Here is a 15,502-nt window from a genome sequence, read left to right on the forward strand (position 1 = left end):
AAATTTTGGCATGAAATTAGTTAAAAACAATTATATTTCATGTTCTAATTACCTTGGAACATTGGAACAAATTTTATCTGATGCAGAAAAATTAAAGGTTTTCGTAGATATTTTTAAATAATTTTTGCGAGCATTTTTCAATGTATTTTTTAAAAATTTTCCTTTTTCACATTGTTGGATTCATGCCAAAATAGTGATTAAAATTGGAGGAAACTAACAATTAAGAGTTAATTAATTAATTTGATTATAGAATATTGCATTGTCATCGGGTCTGAGGTCGCATGCCAAATTTCAAAAGAATCCGATCGCAGGAAGTGGGCGAAATTTGAGCTGCAAGATTCCGTTACAAGATACATACATACATACAGGTGAAGCTAATAAAAGCGTGTTAAAAAAAATATTATGCCTAGATTCTCGATTTAAAAACTTAGTGTAGATGTTCCCAACATACAGCTGAATGGAAAGTACCACTGTGCCTCAAGACAAGCACAAGCGTCTTATAAATAATGAATAAATACATTTGTGCTTGAAAAGTAAATGAATCAATTAACCAACGTTTTGATGCACGTTGGTTTTGAAATGTTGGTTAATTGATTCATTTAACAAGTGTCTTTTGGACTTTGTGGCCGTAATAAGCACTAAAATTCATGATGAACTTCAATTCAATTTCTAATAAACTGAAGTATTTAAAAAATATTTCACATATTTAAAAGATTAATTTTTATATCCTTATGGAAATACCATTTTTTTCTCTTTCCTGTCTTGACTAGGCAATGATGAAAGCATTGTTCATATTGACATATAAAATTTAGTTTAGGTATGCCACAAGAATTGAGCCTACTACCAAGTGTGCCGTAAAGTAAAAGAGGTTGAGAAGCACTGGTGTAAATTAATTAGTTTAGAGATGTGCAACTCAATGATTTGATATTAAGAACATTAAATAAATATTAATACTTCAAGTTTTAAAAAGTGTGTTAAATGTTAATTATTAGGATTTCATGCTGTATTTTAAATTACAAGACAAAGTATTCAAGATTACTTGTCTTATATTTGAAGATACTGATGTTACATGTTTCACATGATAATGAGATAAATCAAAATTTCAGTATTCTAATTTACTTTTTTATTTCAGTGCCCAATAGATACCCGAAAAGAATTGGCCTCTAATGTTATCATCATGGGTGGTACAGCTATGCTTCCTGGTTTTAAACATTCACTTTTAACCGAAATCAAAATGTTGCTTGATGATCCTAGATATTCATCACGTTTACCCCTAAAGGAAATAAAAATTCATTCTCCTCCTGCAAAGGAAAATTATATTGCATGGCTTGGAGGTAAGTCTTAGTTATACACTACTGGCCATTAAAATTGCTACACCAAGAAGAAATCGCCAGAATGAAGGTAAATTTTGCACACGTGATAGCAAAATTGAAATTACAAAGTGATTACAAAATAAAAGCAAATTGATCATTTATTGTTGGAAAAATCTCAAATTGAATGGAGGTTTAAGTACCCTAGTAAGTCACCTCTAGCGTGAATGTACGATGTACGAAGCGATACAACCGAGCGTTGAGGCATAGCAGTCTCCTATGATATCCTACATCATCTCGTACCACAGTTGCTGTAAACTTGCCACTCATTCAATCAAACTCATATGCATGTGTTAGCACTCACAACAGGGCTCCCAGGAGCCATTTTTTAACATGACAATGCTCCGCCACACACAACAAGGGTGTCAAGGGACTTCCTTTTCCAGATTATAACTTTCTCTGGTCTGCGCGATGCACTGATTTGTCACAAATTGAGCATATCTGGGATCACTTGAGATGGTAACTTCGACAGGGTGTAAGAATCTAATTGGCGCGTTTAGAGCAACTGTGGTACGAGAGGACGTAGGACAGTGTACGAAACTGCTGTATCTCAACGCTTAACGGTATTGACTCTTACATTCTAGATAGAGCTGGCGCAACAGGGTACTTAACCTCCATTTATGTGAAATTTTTCCAGTAATAAATGATCATTTTGTTATCGTTTTCTAGTGTCAATGTTGCCATCATGTGTGCAAAATTTTGTTTCACTCTGACAACACCTTTTTGGTGTAGCAATTTTAATGACCAGTAGTGTACATTATTTCCTTTTTACTGTAAAACATCTATCTTTTTATTTTACAATAGTTTTAGTTGCTTGTTAATTTTGAGGCTCATACACACACATACAATAAGAATTACCTTTGTTAATTGGTTGATGTAACTAATATGTTTTGTAAAGATAACATAAGTATTTTGTAAAGATAATAACAGGGTTGCCACGCCACAGGGAAACCTGAAGAAACAGGGAAAATACAGGGAATTCAAAAATCAACAAAAAAACAGGGAAAATGCAGGGAATCTATATATATAATTCTCTTACGTGCCGGCAAATGAAGGGGTGAATTTCTAAACCTCTGTTGGCAACACTTCGCCGATAAATCATGTAAACAAACTTCTACGTTGTTTTGAAATCTTGAATCACAGAATACTCAACGAACTTTTTTTTTTTTTGAGATGAGTTTGAGTCGGGCTGTAGCCCATTTCAACCTTAATCAGCAAAGAAAAGCTCAAAGAAGGCAGGAAACCGTTCTTGAATCCAATTCTCTTACGTGCCGGCAAATGAAGGGGTGAATTTCTAAACCTCTGTTGGCAACACTTCGCCGATAAATCATGTAAACAAACTTCTACGTTGTTTTGAAATCTTGAATCACAGAATACTCAACGAACTTTTTTTTTTTTGAGATGAGTTTGAGTCGGGCTGTGGCCCATTTCAACCTTAATCAGCAAAGAAAAGCTCAAAGAAGGCAGGAAACCGTTCTTGAATCCAATTTAAGACGAGCCATTTCCAGAGTTGTATTCTCTGATTCGCTGCCGATAATTTTTAGCGGCTGGGGAATTTTCAGTCAGCAGTTCCTTCAACAGATCAGGTGCGTCACACAATGCCGGTAACCGCACCTTTCCGTCATGGCAACATTTAGTATATTTATTTGCAGTATTACGCTCTTTCTGCCAATAAAGAGCACCACAAAATTCGCATTCTTCACACATTGCTCCACAATCATGTTCATCGGCAATGTTGTTTTGAACGCGTAGGCGCTTTGAGCGTCGTCTATTCTCTGCTTCAGTACGACAGTTCAGTTCAAAATGAATAACCGAGAAAGAATTTACTTTATTCCTTTTATTCTCAGCTGAAAGGTTTCGCCAAATTTGTTTAGGGTTATAGTAGTTTTAGTATTGTGCAAGCAAAGTAGCCTTGGCGAGTTTTCGCGTTTTTAGTTAAACCATTTTTTGTTCGTGACGTGGCAAGGATTCAGAATAACAACAAGAAGGACAAACGTTTGAGAAAATATGTTTGGTGCTCTCTGAGCCTGTTTTTAGTCATGGCCAGCTCTATGTGGCATTATCAAGAACAAGATCTTTTGAAGCAGTGTCAGTTGTGGCTCCCAAAGGGGACATTTTTAATTGTGTATATGAGGAAGTTTTCTCAGATTAGAATATATAAGAGTGTAAATATGTAAATATATATAAGAGTGTAAATAATGTAAATACATCCCTCGGGGGAGCCTGTAACCCCTAGAGGGCGCGTCCCCAGGTGGCGGATAGGGGAATGCCTTCATTGGTTTTCCAATGGGTGGTAGAAGGGAAATAAAATACCTTCCGCGGACCAACAGGTAGAAGTGCAATCTCTCCAAAGCAATGACAGACACTTTTGTATCTATAATGGTAAAGTTGTGCACATTGCCAAGGCAGTCATCTTACATACAGCAAAGTTAAACTGTCGAAAATCTGGCTAAAGCAGACAAATTAACATTATGAACGTAATTTTCATATTGGTTAAATGGATGGTGACCTAAATGCAATTACCAACTTTAATTTTTACGGAAAATTTTAGCTAGGCTAATGTATTGGCATACAGCGAGCGAGCGAAGCGAGCATGGATCGCGAAGCGATCCACAGGGAACTGCGTAAGCAGTTCCGGGGGTTGGCGAGCGATAGCGAGCAGGGGGCGATAGCCCCCTAGTTTTTTAAATTTCCTCTAAAATCTGGAAAATACAGGGAATTTTTAAATTTAAATTACAAAATTAATACCCAAATGAATAAATTACCAAAATAAATAATAATAGTAATAATATTAATCAATTTCATTCGTAAAATAAAATAAAAAATAGTAATACATAAAGTTTTTTTTTCCTTTAGTAAATATTAAAATGTATATCATAAAAACAAAAATTATTTGTTGTTTTATTTGACATGGGTCGTCAATTTTATACTAGTTTAATTTCGAGAGCATGAAATTAGTCATTAATGTTCATTATTCTACTTAACTTTAATTTTTATAAAATAATAGTTTAAAAAAATAAAAAAACACGCTTTCGTAGCAAAATGAACTAAAAAGTGAAAAATAATCTTTGGATGATAGTAGTTGACCAATCACTTAATTTTTATGTAATACAAAAAAGCGTAGGGTGCTTTTTTGCTTGGAGATTAAATGGAAGAAATTCAAGACAACTGATAAGAAGCCCCCCACGCTTTTTTGTATTCCATTAAAATTAAGTGATTGATCAACTACTATCATCCAAAGATTATTTTTCACTTTTTAGTTCATTTTGCTACGAAAGCGTGTTTTTTTAGTTTTTGAAACTATTATTTTATTTTTCTGTTTTTTAGTCTTTTGTTGGAGAATTATCAGGCAAAGTTTTTTTTTTTTTTTTTTTGTGCGGTACATGAAAATTTGAATCAGATTGGGACTTAATTGACGAAATTATTTATGAAACGAGTGCGAGGTAATATCCCAAAGTTAAGACAAGGGCACCCCGATGGGAAGCTACTGTGAGTCATCGATTTATGTTTGCGGAAATCATATTTATATTACTTTGAAAATTTGAGATGCATTTGAATAAAAGTTTTGTTCAACAATGGTCTCATCAGCAATAAATTTCCAATTGAAGGCTCACCTAAATTTTGGCATGAAATTAGTTAAAAACAGTTATATTTCATGTTCTAATTACCTTGGAACATTGGAACAAATTTTGTCTGATGCAGAAAAATTAAAGGCTTTTGTAGATATTTTTAAATAATTTTTGCGAGTATTTTTTAATGTATTCTTTAAAATTTTTCCTTTTTCACATTGTTGGATTTATGCCAAAATATTGATTAAAATTGGAGGAAACTCACAATTAAAAGAGTTAATTAATTAATTTGATTATAGAATATTGCATTGTCATCGGGTCTGAGGTCGCGTGCCAAATTTCAAAAGAATCCGATCGCAGGAAGTGGGCGAAATTTGAGCTGCAAGATTCCATTACAAGATACATACATACATACATACATACAGGCGAAGCTAATAAAAGCGTGTTAATTAAAAAGTTCAAGTAATGCATGGTTACAAGAAGGCTTTTTTTTCTTCTTGTGTAAAAAGTTGAATTTATTCAAATTATCCTAGTTTTTATACTTTTATTTGGTATTTTCCCCCCCTGTTCCCGTATTTTGTTTGCGTATGTTATCAAGATATTAATGTTCTTTTTTAAATATCAGTGTACACTTGTTTGTAATGTTGCATACAGGGAAAACACAGGGAATTTTTTTTTCAAAATTGCGTGGCAACCCTGAAAATTTATTAAAAAAATTTTCAATCAAGAAATCCAATGACATCCCTTTTTACTAAGTTTGACATCGCAATCTTGTTGTGTTGCATATGTAACAGTGAAGATATATAAATTTTAAACTGACCTTATATGCACATAAGACGATGCAAAGCAGTAACTGGAACTTTTTTCTAGGATGGACCATAAGGTGTATACTTGTGTGTGTGGGGAAGGTGGGGTCTGATTGCTCTCATATTTCATAGAAACTTTTTTCTCATTTTTTTATACTATGTCGATCGAAGAAAAATTTAAATTATCAAGCACTAAAAATTCAGGTGAAAGAGAACTACTGGTAACAGTTTCATAAGAAAGATAAAATATCAACTTGCTAGAAGACTAAGTAGTTCCCTCACGGCATGTTGACACCATTGTAACATACACTATGTTTTAAAGTTTTTTTAAACCTTGTTTTTATCTCTATTTAGATTTTAGTTATTTCTATAAGTGTTGGATTTTGAGTTGAGGCCTGCCATCATTTTGTGAAGGCTATGCAGACCCTAAGCGCTGCATTACGGCGTTGCCAGGTTAAGTTGGCCCCAACTGTAGTGATAACTTAAAACCGGATACCGAAACTTTGGTCAACTAAGAGTCGAATCTTCATCTGTTGCATATACTGAGTTTCATCATTGAACATACAGAAAATCTGTAAAATATCATATTATACTTCATTATGCTTTAACATTGTCGATTTTTTCCCACTTGATGTGTATTTTTAAAATTGAAATCGCCAATTTAGGTATAATGAATAATGACAAGAAGAATCGAGTTCTTCGAGAAACATTTCATCATTATTTAAAATTGTAAGATAAATGATCATATCAAATGAGATAACAGGAGTCAATCCAGACTCAAATTGGGTCTGTTTCATGGCCCATTTACAAAAGCAGCCCATTCAAAAAATTTGCATCATAAAAGCAATCTTTCAACCTTGTACTCATTTTAACACTAGAAAGACGAAGGCGGTCATTTTGACCGCAAACGATTTTCAAACACTCATATTTGCTGTGTTTTATTTTCAAACTCGTTTCCCTTTATTGACTTTTCTTAACTATTTATTAAGATCTCACAATAGTAAATTTTATGTCTTTAGGCCCATTATTACAGTCGCTATAAGTGTTTATACCTAGAAAGACTGACGGCGGTCATTTTGACTGCTGTTATTATGCTTCCGGTTTTGTTCACTTTTCTCTTATCAGATATGTGCACTATGGATTTTTTGTTAGTTGTCAGGGTGAATAGCATTCTTTTGTAATTAGTGGGTTTGAGTAGCATCTGTTGGTCAGGTGCAGTTCTTTGAACCGTTAGGAAAATGCAAAACACCTGTTGGTCACGTGCTTCTTTTTTTTTTCTGCTAGCAGGGGCAAAGTTGAGAAAGGCGACTTTGAAAAGCATGGGAGCGGACACATAATATTCTTTTAGTTTTGAAAAGGGATTAATTTATAACAGGATGGATTCTAAAGACTTGTGCTGGAATTATTTTGAGCACTAAAACATGTGTTTGGCTTCAAACATAGGTGTTTGTTTCCTTCGATGTTCTTGAAAGGTCCAGTCTAATTATTCTCTTTATGATGTCGCGAAGGACCGTTGGAAAGCAAAACTTATCAGAAAATGAATTCCTGCAACTGTTGCAGGATTTGCCTGAAATTGATTCTGGTTTGGATGCGTAGTCTGAATTATCTGAGGAGGAATACATTCCTAGCGATGAAAATAATATACTTTCATCAGTTGATTGCGATAATTTTTCGAAACCTAGCATTGCACAAAAAGATGATAATAAAGTGAGTAAAGTAACCTGAGAGAAAAAACAAAAACAATGTCAAATGAAATAATGCGCAAATAAAACTATGACTATTTATTCTGATTGCAAAAAAAAAAAAAAAAAATGTGGCTCATGTCCATGGAAAGTGATAAAGATGATTATTTGCAAATATTGTAAAGAAGAGTAATGTAAGTATATTACGATATTTATGCATTTAATGATTACATACTTAGAAAATGTCTTCTGTTTTGTACAAATTTAATCTTCCGCAATATCATTTACTTACTGTATATATGCTTTTCAGATGATAGAACATAAAATTAAATTTAAAAAAAAGCTGTCTCAGACTAATTTACAGGTTATATTATGATTAAATTGTTAAATGAATAGATGATGCATCAAAGCAAATCTTTTCTATGATTAAAAATCCCGAAAATAAATCATTTCCAAAATTTTTAAGTACAGCGGTCAAAATACCGCTGCTAGTCTTTCTAGGTATACGGAAAATGTCGTCTTTCTAGTGTTAAACAAGAGCAGAGTTAACCGCGAATATTTCAGCTGTTTTTTTTTTTTACTCTAAAGACCAAATACTTCAAATTAAATATGTATTTTACGGGGTTTTCAGCAGAAAATGCTCAAAAGTCATTAGAATTCACAACTGGTCATGTATGTGTTGGAACTCAACACATATATACTCAACAAATGTTTGCTCATTTTAGCTGTTTTTTAAGTTTTAGCTGCAAATTTTAGCGCATATCAAAATCTGATTGCATCCTCTCCTTTAAAACTCACTGACTTTTGTTTACTATTGCTTGGACATTATCAATCTTTTCATTTTCAAACAACTGAAGTTGTTCATATAATTATTAACGAAATATAATGTACTGTAATTTATTTATTTCTTATCAACTTTAAAATTAACTGTAAATAGTAATTGCTGAGTATTTTCTAGTTCAATACACAGGGGCGGCCAAGAGGGGGTGGTCGCACCCCCAAATGCTTTGAGCAGAATGGTAGAAAGTGGGTGAATTCAATTTATGAAAGTTGGAAATAATGTTCCTTAAAAAAAATCTCGCTGCTTCTCAGTAACTATTTGATGAAACTCGACACATTCTCATACTAGAAAAAGTGTTTTTCGTTATTTGGAAGTAGATTTAGAAATTCATCAAGCATTTTCCGGCCTTTTCAGAACATAGAAAACTGATAGAGAAACATGGTTAATTTCAACTGAAGAAGACATTTCCTCATATAGGCTAAATATTTCATACTTGTGTGCCCAGTGTAACGATGGTATGTCCAATGTGAGAGGCTCGTGCAAAGTGATATGGCTGCGTGGTTTTCACAAGAAAATTCCTTGATATTTTACATTCACTTTTACGCTCACTTTTGAAGTGTATATTTAATGAGTGTTCATCGCTTTCTTCTGCTAGAAACACGTTTCAGCTGCTCAATGCTTTCATAGAAACTTCTTAAAAATGCATTTGATTATTGAATTAATAAAAACATCTCAACAAACACCTTTTATGGGGTTCTATAATTATGCAATCTTGGAGTGAGACAAGATGGTATTCAAAAGTTAAAACCATAAAAACATTTCTCAACTTCAAAGCAGTGATTTGACGACTGGAAGAATTTTTGCAAAACGATTGTTTCAATGGTGAAAAAGCTCATGCCTTTTAGCGTGTATGACTTCGTTTGAATTTTTATTCAATTTGTTTGTATTGAGGAAAGTTTTTGAAAAATGCTTTACTCTATCAAAACATCTTTAATCCGCTACCCTTAATTTTCGGAGTTTTCAAGCCACAGTTCAATCTACAATTGATCTGTTGTGCACCATACTACCATAGTTCAATCTACAATTGAAACTGAAAATAGATTTTACATAGATGTATATTTCAATCAAGCGTGAAACTTTAAAAAAAAAAGTGACAAAAATCCACATGATGTTGTGAAGTCAAACAGTGATTTTTTAATATTTTGCATAATGTAATAGATTCAACTTGAATGAAATTAACATAAGATTTGATGATAATTGTTTTTTCTGTATGATTTGCTCTATATTATTTGGATTGGATTTTGAAAACGTAAAATAAAATATTTCAATTATGAGTAAAATTTTAGCATGAGGCAAGAAAAATTACAAGCAATATACCGGCAGACCAGTTACCACATCCGGAGACCGCAGTTTCGTCAGTCCGGAATAGTGAATAACAGACCTGGAGGCAGATGACATCTCATTTAAGTTGCGACTGCCGACGAGACTAGATTATTCAATGATGAAAAATTAAGCTCCTCACAATTTTTGAAGTTGCTTGGGTGATTTTGAAGAGCAATATATAAAAAGTGTTTTCATACATAACTTAGTTACTTCAATTATTTTTTAACTATTCCAATCAGCTCAGCTAGTAGAGAAAGATTTTTTTATTTCTCAGGGGGTTGTTTTCGGAGCACAATGGGCAAAAAAAACAAAACTTTTCTATTTAGCTGTACTGGCAAAACAGCACGACACTGGGCACTGATTGATTAGTAACACGATTCCTTGCTCTTTAGAATTCCAAAAATCATGCATTAAAACTTTCCAAAAGCTATAAAAACTTTAGTATCGAGATGTTTTGCATGATAACTTATTAGGAAGTGAATCAAAATTTTAATTGTTTCTAAACACTAATTTTTATTTATATTAAACTGATTTTATGACCACTTCCTGTTAGCTTATGTGTGTTTGTACCACACTGTGGTAATACATATTTAAGAAACTCGACCCCCCAAATGAAATGCTGAAATGCCGCCCCTGTCAATACACAAACTTTTAGACTTCATATTAATTTATACTGTTTTTTTATTAGGTACAATTAAAATAATATTTTATACAATAATAACTAAAAACTATTGACACCATAAATTATTACAGGCCAAATCACAGCTCACTATTAGGCCAGACCAAAGCTTCGGTGAAGTGACCGAAGCTTTGCCTGGCTGAAGCTTCATTCTATCTCTACTGTAAACCTTGTCTTAAGAATTGAATTCAACCTCACTTTCAACAGAGCATTGTAAGTGATGACCTGAATAAACCTTCTGGAAAGGAAGTCTTCGTTTCATGTTGCTACCAAATTGTAAAAAAGCAGTTGGACTTTCAAGCTTTCCTTTATCGAATCTTCGCTTAAAACAAGATGAAACATATACCTTCAACTCTGTAGTGTTTCGAAAGCGTAAACATCTTTTTCAAGCAAAATTCATATTGAAGAAATTTTTACTCTTCATGTTCTGTCAAATCTGCGTTTGTCAACTTTTCATTTTTTTTTCCGATGATACATTTTTATCATGTTGATTTTCACATCTCTATTGACTCTCATACTGTCTATTGCCTACTTTAAAGTTTTAAGATTTTGAGTAACTTGTATAAAATTATAGTACAGTCGAATCTTGTTAATGCAAAATTCAGGTGACTATGATAATTAGTTCATGTTAACTGGGTTTCATCTCATCTGATAAACTATTCCGTGATTGTTAACTCATGGATCAAGTATTTACATTAAGAAATTTCGCCTTTATGATGTTAGATTGTATTGTTTTTAAAATCATGTCAACTGATAGCATTGCTCACATTATTAACATTGCACAAATAGCATGTTGACTGAACAGCTGCACTGTTTTTAAAAGTTAATAGGAATTTAATGGTTTGAGCAAATTGAAAAGCAGCTTTTTTTGTCTGATGTAATGCCAGGCTAACCTGAATTTAATCACGTTGTTTCCGCAATTGCATTTATACTTATATTTTCATAATTTATATCATACAATCTTTTTTTTTTTTTTTTTTTTTAAGATTTTGAAATTCTGTTAACTATTTGAACACAATTAAAAAAAAAGTTATATTTGATTCTGTTTATTATGTGGATGAGCATTGGAGTTAAAAAAAAAGTTAAATGTATGTGTTTTGATTTTTTTTTATCAAATGCTTTTCAGTCCATAGGCTAGGATATATTTATTTTACTTTTAGCTAATTTTGGGAAGCGTTAGATACACCTTTAGTAATGAACCAATTGCAAGCATAAGCATGTAGGATTTTCAAAAACTTTATTTTTGAATTTTTAAAACTATCTAGGTAATAAAAAATGAAACATATAAATGCTTTGGTTTTATGACAAGCATAATATCTGCCTCAGTAGTAGTCAAAAGGTTTAGCATGAAATTGAAAGGAATCAACCGACTTCTTCTAACTATCAGAAAGTTAACTTGTCTTATTTCTTAGCATTGCAATCTTTATATATACACTTCTATATAAGTTATTTTAGACTGAAATTTTATATGGTAGTCTGATTTTCCTGAACTAGGTACTTTTAAGATTAACAGAATGGGTCAAGTTTTTCCTTGTAGGAGACATTTTGAAGAACTCACGTCTAAATGTTTTTTTTAAATTTCATGCACAATTATGTGTGATAAAAGGATAATACAAGTAATTGAGCGTCTGTATTTGAGAAAGCGTTTAGCTTTTTAGCAAAATAGCCTTTTGTGCAAATAAAAACTTACGGAGCTGCTAAAAATTATGCAATTTTGAATTTCTAGAAAATAATAGCTATTATTACTTCTTCCCCTCTCTGTAAGGATTTCTTTTTAAAAATACATTTTGTTTTAGTACCAATCCAAATCAAATTGTTGGTTTTGCTTTTTTTGTGGATAATTAAAATAAATTCTATGAAGGAAATTATTTTTTATTTCAAAACGTCATTGTTTTTTTATGAAGTTATTTTAAGTTCTGATGCTTTAATTTAAATTCATTTCATAATGTGGGGTTCATTCTTATAGCTGCTGCTTTTGGGGCAACAGAAGCTGTACCATCAAGATCGATAACAAAGGATCAGTATCGGCAGAAAAAGTATATCCCAGATTGGTCAGATAGGAAATGGGCAGACACTGGAAGTTCTATTTGAGCATGATTTTGGACATTCAAGAACTGTTTTTTGTGGAAAAAAAGAAAACCCTGTGATTGTATTGTTGTAAATAATTCTACAAAATTTTAAAGAAAGCTTAAGTTATTTTGTTCTGTTTTTTCAATAAACTTGTTTTAACATATCCTGAAGTTATATGATCGTAATTTCATTTATTTTTTCAAACAAATTGACGCACTTACAGTACATTTGTTACTGTGAAAAATGGAATCTTCGTAAATGTCAACATTCGCTGTAGAACATTGACATTCCTATAGCAGAGACATCAGTGGAAGACCAAATAATTCCAGTGAATCACCGTCAAATGTTGATGTTGTCTAATTTTAATTTTTCGCTGTAACTCGTACAGTATGTCACCATTAAACCTGCAAGACCTTTTTTTTCTTAACTATTAGTCTTGAATACATACAGTTTGAGCACTGATTAGATGGAAAGGCAAACTTAAGGTTTACAAGGGAAAATGGACGCATCTATTAGTTTTCAGGGATTCCAGCTTCTGCAGATGTATGTTAGCCTCTAATATTAAACAGAGTCACATTCAAATGAGCAGAACACATTCATCAAATTTTTACTTTTCTCCTTCATTCAGAGAGACTCGTCTTAACTAGACTTTGCTAATTCCATATAATCCGTCATCAAATTGTACTTCCAATTGCAGAAAAAGTCAAAATAATTTGCAGAGAGAAATTCGTACATTGAAAGATTGGAGTGATAAAAAAATTAGTAAAACAATACAAAATCTTAATTTTTTGCCCCGTCCTCCTAAAAGTTACATTCAGAAAAAAAAATCACAAGCATAAAAAAAAGACACTAATATGACCAATATTCACAGAATGTTTTGCTTCTCACACTACTTTACAATTCTGGTTTTTAGGGGTCATATCATTCTTCTCAGAGCAACAGTAGGATATCTTAGTATTATTTCTGAGTGTTGCTCTGAGGCAACAATATAGTAGCTTAGAATATTTTTTTCTTTCTCAATAGGAGCTTTTGTGGTAGATTTTTACCTATTGGAATGCAACATTTGTTTTAGTTTTTCATTAAGGAGAAAATGGATAAATATATACTCTTTATTTTACTTTAATAAATACCATATTCTGTGTTCTTCTGGTTGGTCAAAATATTCCCATCTCATTTTCAACACGGTCCCTTAAAATTTTGAACTTGGAATTTTGGTCTCAAGTGCTTCAAATTGTTTTTTTTTTTTTTTTTTTTGTGGATTTGCAGTGTGGGGGGGGGGGGCTATTTTTACCTCCCCAATTTTCTCGCTGTGCCACGGCAAAGACGTGACCCTCAAAAAGAGTTGGTTCACAAGCCCAACAATTTTCAGTACAGTCAAACCTTGATGTCTCGAACTTCCTTATATCGAAACCTTGGTTGTCTCGAGGAAAAAAAAAAAAACCCTCGCCATTTTCCATCAACACTTTTTTCTATTTTTAATAGTTACCTCAAAATTTATTTTTGGAAATCCTTGATATGTTGAAATTTTTGCACAGAAGCAAGTTTTAATTTTCGTTTTTCCTTGAAATTTTTGTAGTAAGACCAGTTCTAGAGACAAGCTTTTAGTTTTTCATTCTTTTTCTTGGATTTTTTTAGAAAAGGGGATTGGGGCAAGATACTAGGGAAGTTTGAGCAAGGGCGTGTGCAGAGCTTCAGTAATGGGGAAACCACCATACCAGGGAGCCTGGGGGTTTAAATAATAACCGGGAAAGGGGGCAGGGCTGTGGCGATGTCAAAAAATTAGCTGAGTGTACGAAACTGGTGGCATCTGAATTTTTTCAAAATCATTTTAAATATAGAAAGAGAGGATTTAGCTTCTGCTTTAAAATGGAGATAGGAACACAAAATAAGATCTAAGTATCCTCAGATATATATATAATAGCGAATTCATTGATCGAGTAAAGCCACCACCTCCTACAGTTATATAGTAGGTGGTGGTAAAGCTCCTGACGTTTTCAATAATGAAATTCATGCCACGTCATGATAATTTGATATTTTTCGTTGTTGCTTCACATGCAGGGAAATGCTTTATTTTGACAAGGCGGGAACTGGATCCGGTAATTTAGCAGTTTTCCCGGTAAGACTACAATTTTAGTAGAATGAAGAAACGAGTAAAATAATAGTTTAAAAAACTAAAAAGACACGCTTTCGCAGCAAAATGAACTAAAAAGTGAAAAATAATCTTTGGATGATAGTAGTTGACCAAACACTTAATTTTAATGTAATACAAAAAAGCGTGGGGGTTACATTTTTACTTGGACAACAAATGGAAGAAATTCAAGACAACTTATAAGAAGCCCCCCACGCTTTTTTGTATTACATTAAAATTAAGTGATTGGTCAACTACTATCATCCAAATGTTATTTTTCACTTTTTAGTTCATTTTGCTGCGAAAGCGTGTCTTTTTAGTTTTTTAAACTATTATTTTATTTTTCTGTTTTTTAGTCTTATGTTGGAGAATTATCAGGCGACGAAATTATTTATAAAACGAGTGCGAGGTAATATCTTAAAGTTAAGACAAGGGCACCCCGATGGGAAGCTACTGTGAGTCATTGATGTATGTTTGCGGAAATCATATTTATATTACTTTGAAAATTTGAGATGCATTTGAATAAAAGTTTTGTTCAACAATGGTCTGATCAGCAATGAATTTCCAATTGAAGGCTCACCTAAATTTTGGCATGAAATTAGTTAAAAACAATTATATTTCATGTTCTAATTACCTTGGAACATTGGAACAAATTTTGTCTGATGCAGAAAAATTAAAGGTTTTCGTAGATATTTTTAAATATTTTTTGCGAGCATTTTTTAATGTATTTTTTTAAATTTTTCCTTTTCCACATTGTTGCCCAGACAACCAACCAAATCCAAAAGCCATCTATAAGATATCCATTGGATAAAGCAAGCAGACATCACCAAATCCACTAGACATCCATGCGTGGTCTACATATCCAAGTCCATATCCACCAGAGGTCAGAAAGGTTGCACTTAAAAGACATCCCAGGGAGGTCTGGATATTTGGATCTCTCTTGGATATGATATGATCTCCAATGGTTGTTATGGATTTGCGATAGATATCCACGAGATATGCGTTTTACGTCGATTACGTGCATTAGATAGCCA

The 15,502-nt window shown here is 32.7% G+C and overlaps 1 protein-coding gene across 1 annotated transcript in view; it reads left to right on the forward strand.

Annotated features, from left to right (window-relative positions):
- The window catches only part of LOC129225829 (actin-related protein 10-like), a 49,935-nt gene extending 37,441 nt beyond the window's left edge, over positions 1 to 12,494 (forward strand). The window contains exons 13-14 of the mRNA XM_054860346.1: positions 1,133 to 1,334; positions 12,237 to 12,494. Coding sequence (XP_054716321.1) covers positions 1,133 to 1,334; positions 12,237 to 12,361 — 327 coding nt within the window. The 3' untranslated portion in view covers positions 12,362 to 12,494. The remainder of the gene's footprint in view (positions 1 to 1,132; positions 1,335 to 12,236) is intronic.
- Positions 12,495 to 15,502: the final 3,008 nt, after the last annotated feature.

This window comes from Uloborus diversus, chromosome 7 (assembly GCF_026930045.1).
Source record: "Uloborus diversus isolate 005 chromosome 7, Udiv.v.3.1, whole genome shotgun sequence".
NCBI classification, from domain to species: domain Eukaryota; kingdom Metazoa; phylum Arthropoda; class Arachnida; order Araneae; family Uloboridae; genus Uloborus; species Uloborus diversus.